Source organism: Sinocyclocheilus anshuiensis, unplaced genomic scaffold (assembly GCF_001515605.1).
Source record: "Sinocyclocheilus anshuiensis isolate Anshui unplaced genomic scaffold, SAMN03320099.WGS_v1.1 scaffold1024, whole genome shotgun sequence".
Classification (NCBI taxonomy): domain Eukaryota; kingdom Metazoa; phylum Chordata; class Actinopteri; order Cypriniformes; family Cyprinidae; genus Sinocyclocheilus; species Sinocyclocheilus anshuiensis.
Window position 1 is genome coordinate 310,266 of NW_015552843.1, and position 14,688 is coordinate 324,953.

The 14,688-nt window shown below is 37.0% G+C and overlaps 1 protein-coding gene across 1 annotated transcript in view; it reads left to right on the forward strand.

Moving 5' to 3' along the window:
* Positions 1 to 2,373: 2,373 nt before the first annotated feature.
* Positions 2,374 to 14,688, forward strand: part of LOC107668121 (adherens junction-associated protein 1-like) — a 44,443-nt gene continuing 32,128 nt past the window's right edge. Inside the window, exon 1 of the mRNA XM_016459917.1 lies at positions 2,374 to 3,031. Coding sequence (XP_016315403.1) covers positions 3,003 to 3,031 — 29 coding nt within the window. The 5' untranslated portion in view covers positions 2,374 to 3,002. The remainder of the gene's footprint in view (positions 3,032 to 14,688) is intronic.

The following is a 14,688-nucleotide window of genomic DNA, read 5'->3' on the forward strand; positions in this document are numbered from 1 at the left end:
TCCAAATTGTTATTGAACCTGGAATGGCTGTGGTCAATGTCGTTGACCAAATACTATTTTGAGTCAGCATTTAAGGGCCTTTACATTGGAGGCTTAAATCATCAGTGTAAGGATTACACAGTAATCCTCTGTGAGTAAATACCCAGCCTGATACATACAGAACGTTATGAATAACTCACTCAGCAAAACTGCGCAACTGTTTTCTAAGAACTGCTAGGATTTCATGTTTTACAGCAAGTGAAATGACTGTCGGTCTGGTAGCGTTCCACACGCAGAATAAAGATTCTCAATTTGTGTGATTTTGTTTCTTTTTCAGCATGAATTGAACACATAAAAGTGTTAAATAATACAATTACATGCAATATATGGTTAAATGCATTGATTTGACAGATTAAACAACAAATTTATCCTTTCCCCCCCAATATATCAGGTATAAGATCTCTAAGTGCATAAATGACCTCTTTACAGATGCTAAGAAATGTAGCTTCTCCAAAATGCATTTCCAGTAATGGCGATAAAATGCCGAGCTGCTGGAAGCTGCTGAACATTTGCTGTTAAGGCTGGATTTGATATGCCGTACTGCTCTTTAAGGACGCTTATTTATCTCTTCATTTTCTGTTTCCACACACACCCCATTTATACTGGCACAATTTAAAACAGCTTTCCTAGATGATCACAGATGTTGTAAACCTTCCATGCCTCGCGTTCAGGAAATACGTCTTTTAAACTCTGCTTATCTGCTGTAGAATGCGATACGCATATAAGCCTGCAATTATGTTGATGTTATTCTATTGTTTTTATGGTGAGCTAATGATATTTTCTTTCCCTTAGCCTCAGGCGTAACCCTTGAGCAAACCTTTTGGTATTTTTTGATTTTTATGAAGACATTATTTATTGTGTTTATTAAGCCGCTTTCTCATGGGGACCGTTAGCTGGTCACCACAATGTTTGTGATAGGTTTAACTATCCTTGTGGGGACTGTTTGGTCCCCACAATGAAGGCAAAATGCAACACTTCATAACCTCTACACACGCTAGCGTTTTCCAGGAATGTATTTTCTTCATCAGGGCTGTTTTCACAAAGCCCTTCTCTCAAACGCACCGGCTTAATGAGCTTTCCTGCTGCCTGAAAGACTACAGACAGAGCTTTTATTCCTTTTCAGCTGGCTAAAGCCATTCCTGTGAAATAAACAGGAATTCAACATCATTCAACGCCACTGCTGTCTCTTTCTTCTTCCTATATGGTAAATTGGAGTGGAAGATCAATCATCTTAACAACAAAAAAGAGTTTCTCTGTTTCACAAGGAAGAAAAATGTGGCATTACGCGCTCATGTAATTTGCAGGATATGGCTCCTTAATGAGCTTTCCTGCTGCCTGACAGACTACAGACAGAGCTTTTATTCCTTTTCAGCTGGCTAAAGCCATTCCTGTGAAATAAACAGAAATTCAACATCATTCAACGCCACTGCTGTCTCTTTCTTCTTCCTATATGGTAAATTGGAGTGGAAGATCAATCATCTTAACAACAAAAAAGAGTTTCTCTGTTTCACAAGGAAGAAAAATGTGGCATTACGCGCTCATGTAATTTGCAGGATATGGCTCTACTGCTTCAGTAAACCCACTAGACACTGTATTAACCTTGGGATGAGAAACTGATCTCCCCCTCAGTGGAAAGTGCTGTAAACTGGTTGAGCTTTTTAATAGCCCATATGCAGACTGATTTATCTCGGCAAGCAGAGATTGAGATAGAATTGGGTTCGGATGAACTCCTCTGAGGGAAACAGGGGGAAGGATGTCTAAAATGTTACATATTTTACTTTAAAATGACGTCACGGGTTTGTCAGCTAAAGCAGGACTGGCAGGCTGTTAGTCAGACGGAGGAGGAAAGGAGAGAGAGTATGTGTGTGAGAGAGAGAGAGAGGGAGAGAGAGAAAGAGAAGCAGTGAGGGTGGATAACGCGCACAGTGGTGACCAGGACTGGCAGGCTGTTAGTCAGACGGAGGAGGAAAGGAGAGAGAGTATGTGTGAGAGAGAGAGAGAGAGGGAGAGAGAGAAAGAGAAGCAGTGAGGGTGGATAACGCGCACAGTGGTGATAACACTATCTATCTATCTATCCAAATGACGAGAGTCGCTTTCACGCGCTCCACTCATCACGCGCGTCCGTGAAGTGATGGTTCATTCCTCACTCTTCTTGTTTTTTTTTTTTTCTCGCGTCACTAATTTATCTGAGCTGTAAAAAGATTGCAAGAACTATCGAAGAGCTTCTTCAGCCGATGTAGGACATGGTTTTGCGCCACGGAAATCTCGATGTTTTAGCTTGCGTGATGGTTCATTCCTCACTCTTCTTGTTTTTTTTTTTTTTCTCGCGTCACTAATTTATCTGAGCTGTAAAAAGATTGCAAGAACTATCGAAGAGCTTCTTCAGCCGATGTAGGACATGGTTTTGCGCCACGGAAATCTCGATGTTTTAGCTTGCGTTTTTGCCTGCGCTCGGTCTCATAACAATGTAGAGAAAGTGCGCGGTGACCGCGAGCGCAGCGCACGGGCGATGTTGACGCTGTCACCTTGCCGTCTGGTTCCCATAGCTTCTTGACTTTTTTTTTCCAGTGGAGTATAATCAAGAGGAACTTGTGAATGTAAAAGAAGGCGGCTGTTGAGAAGCGACTGAACCGTCCAGCTGCCCACGCTGCCGCTGGGTCGCTCTGCACATCCGTGCACACTTCTGAGGAGAAAAACGGCGAGCAACTAAAAAAGGGGACAAGACGCGTCCTTGTTTTTCGTGAATATTTCGCCCAGTCCTCGTTTGGTGCGCTCTGGAGAGACGTGGAGCTATTTCAAGCTTTCTGTTTCTCGGGATATATAACATTAGAATGCTAGCATCCGTAACATTTGGAGTAAGGTGTCTAACTTAAGGTGACCATTACGCTCTAGCGTCGACGTTTGTTGGAACGCATAAATGGACGAATACCAAGAGGACTGATTCGGAATTGTTGTCTGGAAAAATGTGGCTGAAACGGTGTGTCACACGCAGGTAATACATATCCCTTTTGAGATCTCTCAGCTAAGGGCTGAATGCATTAAACGAACATTGCCAAAATCCTGTCATCTGTGAAGAGTTTTGTGGCAAGTTGATGCGCGTCATGCTGTTTTCACTTCTCTTGTTTTGAACGCGACGTCTTACTTAAACCTCACAGCTTTGCGTTGGTAATATTCCCGAGGAAACGTTTTAAGTGATGCTGGTTTGTATGAATAACTAGAGGGCTCGTAATTAACAAGATTGCGAATCGAGTTGAAGTTATTCGCGCAGCGCTCGCTAGGGGTCGCCAAATAACCGCGATGCGATAACCAAAGACTTGACGCGCGCAAATTAGGTCGCGTATCAGCTAAACACACCCTCACATACCACAGTACACCACGCCAGAACAACATTTTCTGTGCGGTCATGACATTTATGCCATTTTATGAATCACATCTCTCACTGTTAGAGTGACATTTTGATCATAAGGTTCAGATGGTGTGCTATTTGTTAGTGGAAAGTCAGGATGAATCAGAATCAGAAAAGCTGTAATGGCCAGGGATTTATTTATGGTTAACAGGAGCTCTTAGCACTTACAGTACATACATAGCAAGAGTAGGATCAATCCAAATCCATTCAATCCAAAACAGACATTCATGTAACAAATCTTTATTATACATTCCGCACGGACAAAAAGTCAGCCAAATGCTAAGTAATACACTCTACGCTCAGGAATTACAACAGCTCATGAGTAAGAGCCATAAAGTGGAAGCACTTTTCATTCAAATGTTCATTACTCTAGTTTCCTAGCATTTATGACCCCCATTCCAAAAAAATATGAAAACTGAGCAACTACAAGTTCTGTTTTTTTAAAGTGGCAGAATTTGACAGATGTCCTTGCCATTACATCTGTTTAGCAGCTGTTCCATGGGCATAATGTGGAGAGCATGTTTAAGGTGGGAATGACGATGGAGCCAGGTGAGCATCATTGTTCATTCTCTACCTGATGTAGGATGCTGCAACATCTTGCATTCACAGGTTCTCCAGAAGATGCTGTCTTACCATAGTCACATACGATAAAGTGCACATTTTACACAATATATTGTTGCATGTTCTGTTTAGATGTGTTCTTACTTTATTAGAGCCATGTCATACGGTCCAGTGGCTGGTTGAGAGTAGTCTTATAGTCAAGTTATTTAGTCAAGACATTTTTTTTTTTACATTTTTCAAATGTAACTCAGAAATGTATCTCATCTTGTTTTTTATGGCTTTTCTCTGTGCTGCTTTGATTTAAAGCATCAATATGAATGAAAGTTCGGGTAATCTAGAAATCAATGCGGTAGGGAACAAAGAATTTGAGCAAAACTGTGAGCAATGGCTATTGGAGTTTAGCAGTGTGTTAGATAAGGAGAAAATTAAGTATGAAACTGCTGGTAAACCAGAGGAATGTTTTCACATCTAGGTGATCTGCTGCTAAAAACACAACTAACTACTACGAATTTAGCCTCCCCCATGCATTATATATATCTACATTATTTTTTTAGCTTTACAATACACAGTGGCAATAAGGCACATGCTTTGTTGCACTCCAGAAAGGTCTAAGGTGGATCGGCTGCCAAGTTACCAGACAGCGGGGAATCTCCCTTTAGCAGTTTGGAAAATTCCTCACTATTGCGAGTAGGCTGAATAGCCTTGATGAAGATCATTAGCCGCATCTCTTAATTGCTCCATCAACTACTTTAATATCTTCACATCAAGGTTATGCATCATCTCACAGCTCCGACGTTCTCTCGAGAGCCTTGATTCTCCAGTGTACCTTGCAGGATTATACTGATGCTCTCATATTAAAACAGTATGGCGAATGGGTCCTCATATGCCACAGACAGGGCATGTATCTCAGTGTCCAGTTCACTGACCTGGAAGCCGTTAGGACAGTAAACAGTGATATGGGAATATGGGGAATATCAGCCCGTGTGCTGACCTGAACAGCAGCTGGTTCATTACGGGCTCTGTCACTGGAAAGAATTAGTTAGTCTCTGCTTTGACACAAGCCGTTGGGTAAATTTTAGTTTTTCGAAATGTTAAAAGACTTAATTTGATCATATTTTTACATTTTCTTCTCCCTGTCAGATGAGGTTCTCTAAGTGCACACTGTACAGCCGTCAATGTCTTAAATGGCAGCACGCAACTATCTCATTACCATGTACACTGTAGCGTGTAATAGCATGACACTTCTGCCATTTTTATACCACTTTTTTCTTGCCGGATGTAAGCTCGCTCGCTCGCACAGTATGCCTGGTTAGTGCGAGGAGTGCTTCTGCTCTCCATTTGACACTCTTGATGGTCTGATATAATGGCAGGACGATTTGATTGCGCCCACCCCCACTTAAACTGTTATGTAACAACGTCTTCAAGGGTTCAATAAGCCTGACATATTGAACAAGTTATAAAAAAGATGCATTTAACATACAGACTCTCATAATCTGTGCATAATATTTGCTGAATGAGATCCAATGCTTGTTTCTTACTAATTTTGGGTGCTGATTCCAAAAATAGTGCTCGTTTTTCACTAGCATTTTCACTAAATATGTAGTAATTTTTGCTTTCGACATTCATTTCTGTCAGGACCACTATCGTCAAAGATGATTGACAATTAGCACACAGTTTGGATTGGCGGTATGGTTCTGTTCTGGGCAAGAGAGCAGCGATAATCCCCCCCCAGGGTAAACAGAACAGAACCAACATAAATGTATTGCAGATATCGTTAAAGTTCAATAATGTTATGTACACATTTTAGAATTAGTCTTATTCAAAGGAGAATCAGAAGGCTGAATCCTGACTGACAGAGGAGGAGTTGGGGATGGAGGAGGGTAATTAGCTATTGAGCAATGCGAAAACTGCTGATAATACTGAGGGAACTTATATATGAATGCTTAGATAGGTGTCGTATTCCCATAGGTTGATGGGGATCAGCTGAGAGTCAGCTGATGCGAGCTTGACTAACGTGACCTGCCAGAGCTAACGCTACGCTAGATTTGTAAAGTGAAGAAGTCTTGTATTATTCCTTAATCACCAGAAAAACTGCCACAAAGACATGATTACTATCTTCCAGGCTACAACTTTGTTCATTTGCTATCCTATTTGTACATGTATGAATGATTCTGAAGACATTATTTTATGCCTAATCCTGATTTCAAGGTTAGAATTATGGCCAGAGAAAGAAAATAATGCAAACATGCTTATTTACTTATTAACTTGTGTTTATGTAAATAACAGCTGATCCTCTCCCCCGAGCAATGTTCTGTATTAGACACAGCTAGAGAGTCGGTTGGTGTGTGTGTGTGTACTTTTTTGTTGTTGTTTACTGTGTTAAAGTGCCACTTGACTGTACTTACTTGACCTACTATAACACACACACACACACACACACACACACACATGTAATCCAGCATTGGATACAGTATGTTATTGTCCATTACGAAATGGACAGCAAACAGTTCCCTTACAGTTGTGCTGAGGGATTTTAGTAATGGGTCTTTAAATGCCTTGTGGCTGTTGAGGCTCTTTTATCTGCAAACTTTTAGTTTGGAAGATCCCTGCAGTACAGATGCAATGCAGATCTTTTCATCCATAATAACAGCTGATCCTCTCCCCCGAGCAATGTTCTGTATTAGACACAGCTAGAAGAAAGAAAATAATGCAAACATGCTTATTTACTTATTAACTTGTGTTTATGTAAAGTTCTTGGCATTAAATGGAGTATTTGAACATATTGTTCCACTCCTTTGCAGACGTCAAGTAAAACTATTTTGATTGTTTTTTTTTTTTATTTAAAATTTTTGACATTTGACTGCTTTTGTTATTTTGATGAGTGCATTAAAGCTAATATATAATTTAAATGAAAACCAAAACATGTTGGGTTTGAAACCAACATAATTAAATGAGGTGATATTACAACTTTTTTTGCAAATCAGCAAAATTTTATTTTTCAAGATGCAGGGATGTGTAATTCCTTTAAGAACCTTTCACATCCATTGCACAAAATGTTCTAGAGAAAAAGTCTCTTCAGATTATTAAACTGTTCTTTACACTAAGCAAAAATGCTTCTTTCTGTTCACTAAAGGTTCTTTGTGGAACCCAAAATGGATGTTCTATGAAATCACTGCATGAACCCCATTTTAGAACCTATATTTTTAAGAGTTCACAGTCAGTGTTACTTGTCCAAGTCGAGTCACCATGGCAGCCGAGTGCCCAGTATCCCTCAGCACTGCCTGTTTAACAGGGCAGAAGTGGCACACCTGAACCACACACACACACACACACACACGCTCATGTAGCACCTTTGTTCAATCAATACCGCTTCTATAAAGCCTCAAATTTATCCGTCATGGCACAAGACCAACAGTGCCTGCTATCCCTCCAGGGCCATGTCTCTCTCCCTCTCCTTTTTTTCCACACACTTCTTGAAAATGAACAGTAAACACTTTTATATGAGTTTAAAAGGACTCTGAGGATTTCTCCAAACATCCAGGACATCTAGGTTTTGCCTGAGAGGAAGTCAATGCCTCTAACTAATGAAACTACACATTTAGTAATGAAGAAGCATATGGTTTCTGTTGTTTAACACTGCATGTACTGCATGCGCACATGCTTTATTGAGCCTGTGGGTCGTGTACACAGTTGTGCTGAGGGATTTTAGTAATGGGTCTTTAAATGCCTGTGGCTGTTGAGGCTCTTTTATCTGCAAACTTTTAGTTTGGAAGATCCCTGCAGTACAGATGAAATGCATACAATCACCTCCATTCTTCCATATGCACCTGATGAATGTTCATATGTGTATTTTGCTTCCGAAACCTCCTTCGGGAAGGGCGGAGCTTCCGTAACGTCCCTGTTCCAAGTAGAATGGGTACGTTTTCTTGTTTACTCCAAAGGCAGTTTAAACCAATTTACCTTGGCTCAACTGAACCCCGATGAGGAATTGGATGTTTTTACTGGATCATTTGTGTATAAATGACTAAGTGGGGGCATTAACGTTCATTTTAACCAAAACATTTGTTTGACAAAGCGTAAAATTGCATCTGAAAATATTCTAGTCTTTACTATTGAATACACAATGTGTTTAGATTCTGAACAAATCCTCATATCTTTCACAAATCAATTTATAAGCCTTAAAAATCAGTTTATTGCACAGTTCCACTTATTCTTCACATCTATTTGAGAGGCGATCTCCATTTCAACCAATTTAATCTGCTCAATGGCTTCATTCTGCCAATCAGCATAATTATTGGATTAAAATTTGGATCATTCCTCAGGTTGCTGTTTGGCGCTCGCTGTAGTATTTGTTGGATCTGATCTGAGGATTGTCTTGGCATTTTGGATTTAATGGGAGTAAACAGAATGTAGAAATATGACATTTCACGATTCAGCCAAACAGCTGTCCTGGGGGAGATGCTGGTGGCATCAGTCCATTATTCATCCACTCAAGAGGAATGAAAACCATTAGATTTATTACGATCAAATTATGTCATAATTGTTCCACTAATCTGCTCTTGTGAATCTGCTAGCAGCAGAGGTGGTAGCTAACTGTAATGGCTCAGAAACTTATATTCATTCATTATCCATCTCTGGCCCTTCCTCAAATTTGAATAATATTTAATCTAGTCACATTGCCTTTCAGTTTAATTTATGATTGGTTGTAAATTTGAATTGGGAATTGGCAGTAAAGCTAGAAAAAATAATGTCTCAGTAGTTATCAGGTGTTTTACAATATTTAATGTATGCATGCCAATATTTATTTATTCTGTGTAATTTTTCTGGGTGATTTTTTTTCTCCATTTTGACCAAACAGCTACTGTTGCCAAATAAACTCAAAATGTTTAATGCAAATAAGATTATTTCCTTGCTATTTTTCCACTGCATTAACACTAGAAAGAATTATATTTAATCAATATTTTATCAGTATTTCCTACATCAATGTTTAACTACATTCTTTGAAAAATCTCAGTCTTCAGTGATCATTCTTTTGATCGATAATACAAATAATGGGTTTAAGATCCAACAAAATTAAACAAATTAACATTATTTTTGTTAGTTAGTTTCATTAGTTTACGTTTTTTAAGCCAAGCAGTAGCAGTCTACTATTTTGCTTTTTATTTTTCATGATTTTATATTGCTTGAAAAATCATCACAAATTTGTGAATTTTTGCTGTCACCCAGTCCTAGTTTGAGTAAGTGAAAATTTTGTCCCCAAAGTAGTCTTTGAATTTGAGTTTCTGGTCCGTGTTTTTGCCTGTGATAATGACTTGCGCTCCACATCAGAGCAAGCAGACAGGGGAACTTTAGCTTACATGCTAATTACAAGTCTCAGATAGTTTAGAAATGTAATTGGACAGTGTAATTGCTAACTATGCGTGACAGCAATATGGACACCAGGGACACATAAACTGCCACAGAGAGTTCTGGAAGCTAACTGGATGTTTTACATACATACACTGACTTATTGAGGTCAAGCAGGGATCGTTTATTTAGCATGACGTGGCATTAATTTGTGCTGAAATGCAATATATCATGTTAGTCCAAACATGGGCCTCTGTTGGTATAGGAACTAACAGAAGAGATAGAAATTACAGCGCTCTGTGCACCAGTGAATCCGATGAGTCCATATCAGCTGGTACGCAAAGAGTTGTTTGCATAGCCATTCACTTTAAGAGACTTTGCACACAGAGGGTACAGATATACCAATAAAGCCATTCTTTCACATTCAACACATAGCAAACAGAGGGAAATCTGGCAGGATCAATACACTTTGCCATGGCTTGGGTGAAATTTACTGTAAGAACCACATTGAAAGAGATCCATGATTATTATTATTTTTTTTTTTCATTTTTGGAATAGGTTAATAGTGCGTAAATGAAATGTTGATTATGCTGGTGTTGGGGAAAATATACCTTTGTATATACTACTATAATAGTAGTATATATCATAAGCTTGATTATGCTGATGTTGGGGGAAAAATGTATATTTAGTAGTATATACCGTTATATATATACTAATTAGTAGTATATATCATAAGCTTGGAATCATTATGATTTTGTAATGATTTATTTTTTTTTTGTCTCTTATATTCACCAAAGCTGCATTTTTTTTCTCGATCAAACATACAGTAAATATAGTAATATTGTAAAATATTATTACAATTAAATTTTTTTTCTATTTTAATATATTTATAAATGTAATTTATTCTTGTAATGGCAAAGCTGAATTTTCAGCAGGCATACCTCCAGTCTTCAGTATCACATGATTCTTCAGAAATGAATTCAAATATGCTGATTTGGTGCTTTATTATTAATAATGGTTCTCATTATTAGCAATGTTGAATACATTTTTACTGCTTAATATTTTTGTGGAAACCATGGTGCATAATTTTTTTGTCAGGATTCTCTGATGAATAGAATGTTCAAAAGAATTTATTTGAAAAAAAAATGTTTTGCAACATTGTCTTTACTGTCATTTTTAATGAATTTAATGCATCGTTGTTGAAAGAAAGTATATATGAATTCTACTTCTTCATACTTTGGAATCATAGTGCATCACAATTTATACAATAAAATAAAATTAAGCAGTAAAAATAGTTTTCAGCATTATTATTTCATTATTTTGGATTTTCCCCAACACCAGCATATAAACATTTTATCGAGCAATACAAAAAAAAATCAAGGATTAATAAGATATTGTTAAAAATAATTTGTACACTATTAACATTATAAACATTATAGTACTATTCCAATACAGTGAACGTAAACACTGTGCTGAATCTCAATCAGAATTGGCAAGCCAAAATGAATTGAGAGAACTTGTCTCTGTGGAGATTTGATTGACATCACATTTGATTGGACATGAACAGTAATGACAAAGTGGTATAGCGTTTGGCAGATAGCAGTAGTAGAGGAGTGTGATGGAGAGAAAATAGATGAGTCTGGCCCGGAGGCTGGCCAAGAGGCATGCCGAGTCGTTTGATGGACACTTTTGAGGTAAAAATAGCCGGCTCATGGGGTCAGTAGAAGTTTGACTTGCTTTGATCCAGCACTTACTGATTTTCTATACTCAGAACCTTTAAAAGGTCCTAAATGTTGTAATGAATCTCGCCCCTTTGAAACTTGATGCCCATTTTGAGACTTGAGTCGTGACCTTGAATGTCTTTCGAAAAAGAGTAGGGGTATAACCTCGGCATCCTGACCAAATTTGCCCATTGGCCTCTGACCATCATGGCTTCCTAATCATCCCCATACACTGATTGGCTTCATCACTCTGTCTCCTCTCCACCAATAAGCTGGTGTGTGGTGGGCGTTCTGGCGCACTATGGCTGCCGTCGCATCATCCAGGTGGATGCTGCACACTGGTGGTGGTTGAGGAGATTCCCCCGCTTTCATGTAAAGTGCTTTGAGTAGAAAAGCGCTATATAAATGTAACAAATTATTATATTATTATTATTATTATTATTATTACTAATACATAAGTTGACATGCAGGTAGGAAAGCCAATTAAAACGCTCGGACCAAGCGTTTTGATTACTTTAACCACATTCCTGAGAGTTTTCTAGACACAGGGACAGAGAACATTCCAGATAGCCACCCCTCCTAAAAATGACTTCAATACTTTGATATTTGAGGTTTTGAGCTGTATGCATGGATACAGTATGACGTTGCGTTGTGCATCATGGTTCCTGCTGTTTTTGGAATGGAAGTCAGTTTTATTTACTCCATTTTCCTGCAGTTATGTAATACAGCATACTCAACATGAATCATATATCTATCAGATGACAGATTCTGGTATGCTACAAAAAAAAGGCTTTAGAACTACTAGCATTAAGTTATTTTAATAATATTATATATACCCTTATTTACAACAGATTATTTTTATTACTGAAATAACGTACCACATTAAAGAAATATGAGACAAATGAAAAACTTTAATTAGTTGAGCAGGTTAAAATTGTTTGTTATTCTATTATTAAATTATCTGTTGAAAAAAAAAAATTGTGTAATTAAAGTATTCTACATTCTTCCTCTGACCTGAATAAATCAGGCTCATTTATTATCAACAAAAGAAATGCATTTTAAAAGAGAAGTTTCAACCAAAATAAAATCTCTATGGTTTGAAAAAAAAAAACCCAAACATAAATATGAATATTTCAATTTTACTGTTGTTAAACAAAATAATAAATAAATAATAAAATAAACTCTACAGTTCAGTAGTATTATAGAGATATTTCTTTATTGATTTTTTGTTAATTTTTTTATTTGATTAAATAATAATAATAATAATTGCAATTAGATGTGTTTTTTAATTTGTTTTGCCTATTTTTTAAAATAAAATAATACACATACAGTTGTCATGGTCATGGCCAATTAAAAAAAAAAGAGAGAAAAAAATTCCCTGGCATTCTACATTTAAAAGAATTTTAAACACCACAATTATAACTATTACGGCACAGAGAAACAATATCATTGGTATCACTTTCACAAGCTTTTTTATCCAGCTGATGAACAATAAAAACATTTACAGCCAATCATAATCCATCCTGCTTTAAAGAGTTAAAGTGGCAGACAACATAACTCAACTACATGCTTAGAATAAACAGAACTTTATTTTGAATTGGTGTACTAATACAGTTGTCTTTATTGTTAGCATTCTTGGTGTGAATGGGCTTTGGTGTGAAGGTCAGAGCCGAAGAGTATTCTGGGTAACATAAGAACACAGAGGGTGAATATTGTTCATGATTACTTGCTAGTTGCATGCTCTCTCATCTGTGTGTAATTTATGTATTAATGAATTTTCTGCTATGTCGAGTCGTAAATTGCTTTGACCATCAAATCACGTTGGCATAAGGGCACATTATACACACTCACACACATTCATCATCTCAGCATACACTGATCTTCCTTTATGTTTATTGGTTTTTCTGTCACTGTTTGCTTGTTGATCTGAGGTCAGTAATCTCATTTTACAGATCTGCTTATGGAAGTTCTCTCTCTTTCTCCTTCTCTCGCGCTGCCGCTTAATTAGTGCCTTGTCTTTACTGCTCCATATGTGTGTGATGTGAGCCTCGTGAAGAATAACGGCAGGATTAATCTTGGCTTGAGCGTGCACAGGCAGCGCAGAAGAAAATGGAGTCCAGCCCTGCTTATAATTTGCTGTTTGCTCCTCCGGACAGGCGTTTTGCTCAGACGCTTGAGCCAGAACCGACCTTAAGGCTTTAAAGTGCAGCGGTGTTGACCTCTCTCCTCCAACCATTATTATTCTGGGCCACTCTGCCTTAAAGGTACAAACTCTTATTAAAGGCAGTGAAAAGAACAAGTCAATGTTTCTTATCTATTGCGAATCCTTTTCGGCTCTCTCTCTTATTCTCTTTCTCTAGGGTGGCATTTGGGAGTCCTGACCAGCATTTGATTCAAAGAAACAAAATAAGTAGCTTCTTTAGTACAATAAAAGACAAAAAAACAGACAGAAAAAGTTACATAAAAGGCTTTAAATGCAGTTGCTTTGGAGATATGCTGATCTTTGTAAAACTGTTCGAAAGTTTGGGGCTGGTAAATTTTTTTTTTAATGTTTATAAATGAAATCTTATGCACACCAAGGTTGCATTTATTTGATTAAAAATACAGTAAATACAGTAATATTGTAAAATATCATTACAGTAGATTTAAAATAGCCATTTTCTGTTTTAATATATTTAAAAATGTAATTTATACTTGTGATGGCAAAGTTTAATTTTCAGCAGCCAAAAAACAAAAAAAACAAAAGGTAGCTGGCAAAGCAGGCAAAAATATATATTTAAATATACTAAATATGTGCTGTAAACATTTTTTGAAATTGAAAATATATTTAGTTTTAACCGTCAAACCAAAATATATTTACAAAATGTATTTTGGGGCAACAAAATACATTTTCAGTCGTACAGTAGCCTGTATTTAGACTAAATGCAAATGTATATTGAATAGTCTAATGAAGATCAAAACTAGATTTATGATTTAATAATGTTTTATTATATTTTTAAATGTGTTTAATTTTAATAAATGAATACATGATTAAATGCTTTTAAAATATGTATTTTTTTGTAAAAAAAAAATTCTAATTATGCAAAACAATATATATATATTGTATTGTAGGGCTGCAAAACGATTAATATTATTATATTGCCCTATTATATTGTATATTATTATTATTATTAATGTAGAAAACATGCTTAATGTCTTTGTGGAAACTGTGATTCATTTTTTAAAGACTCTTTGATGAATAAAAATGTTTAATAGAAGTAATAAAATCAAATAAAAAAATCAAATAAAATAAATAATTACTAACCCCAAAACTTTTGAATGGTAATGTAGGTTCTTTTTTTCCCTATTCATAAAGTGGCACAGGCATTTTCCCTTCTCTTTTAATGGTAGTTGGTGCTCTTTCACTGCTTGCTGTTTGGCCAGCCTCAGAAAAGCCTGTGGGCATCTCAGGCAGGTTACAGGATGTCCTGTGCAGGTGAGACAGTGTGTTTCCTGTCTTGCTCCCACGCCCTCGTGCCTGCGTACATGAGCCGACCTCATAATGCAGCAGAGCTGAAAGCATAGATTATTAATAGAGCAGATATAGCCTGTGGTTTCAGGACCAGAATAAAACGA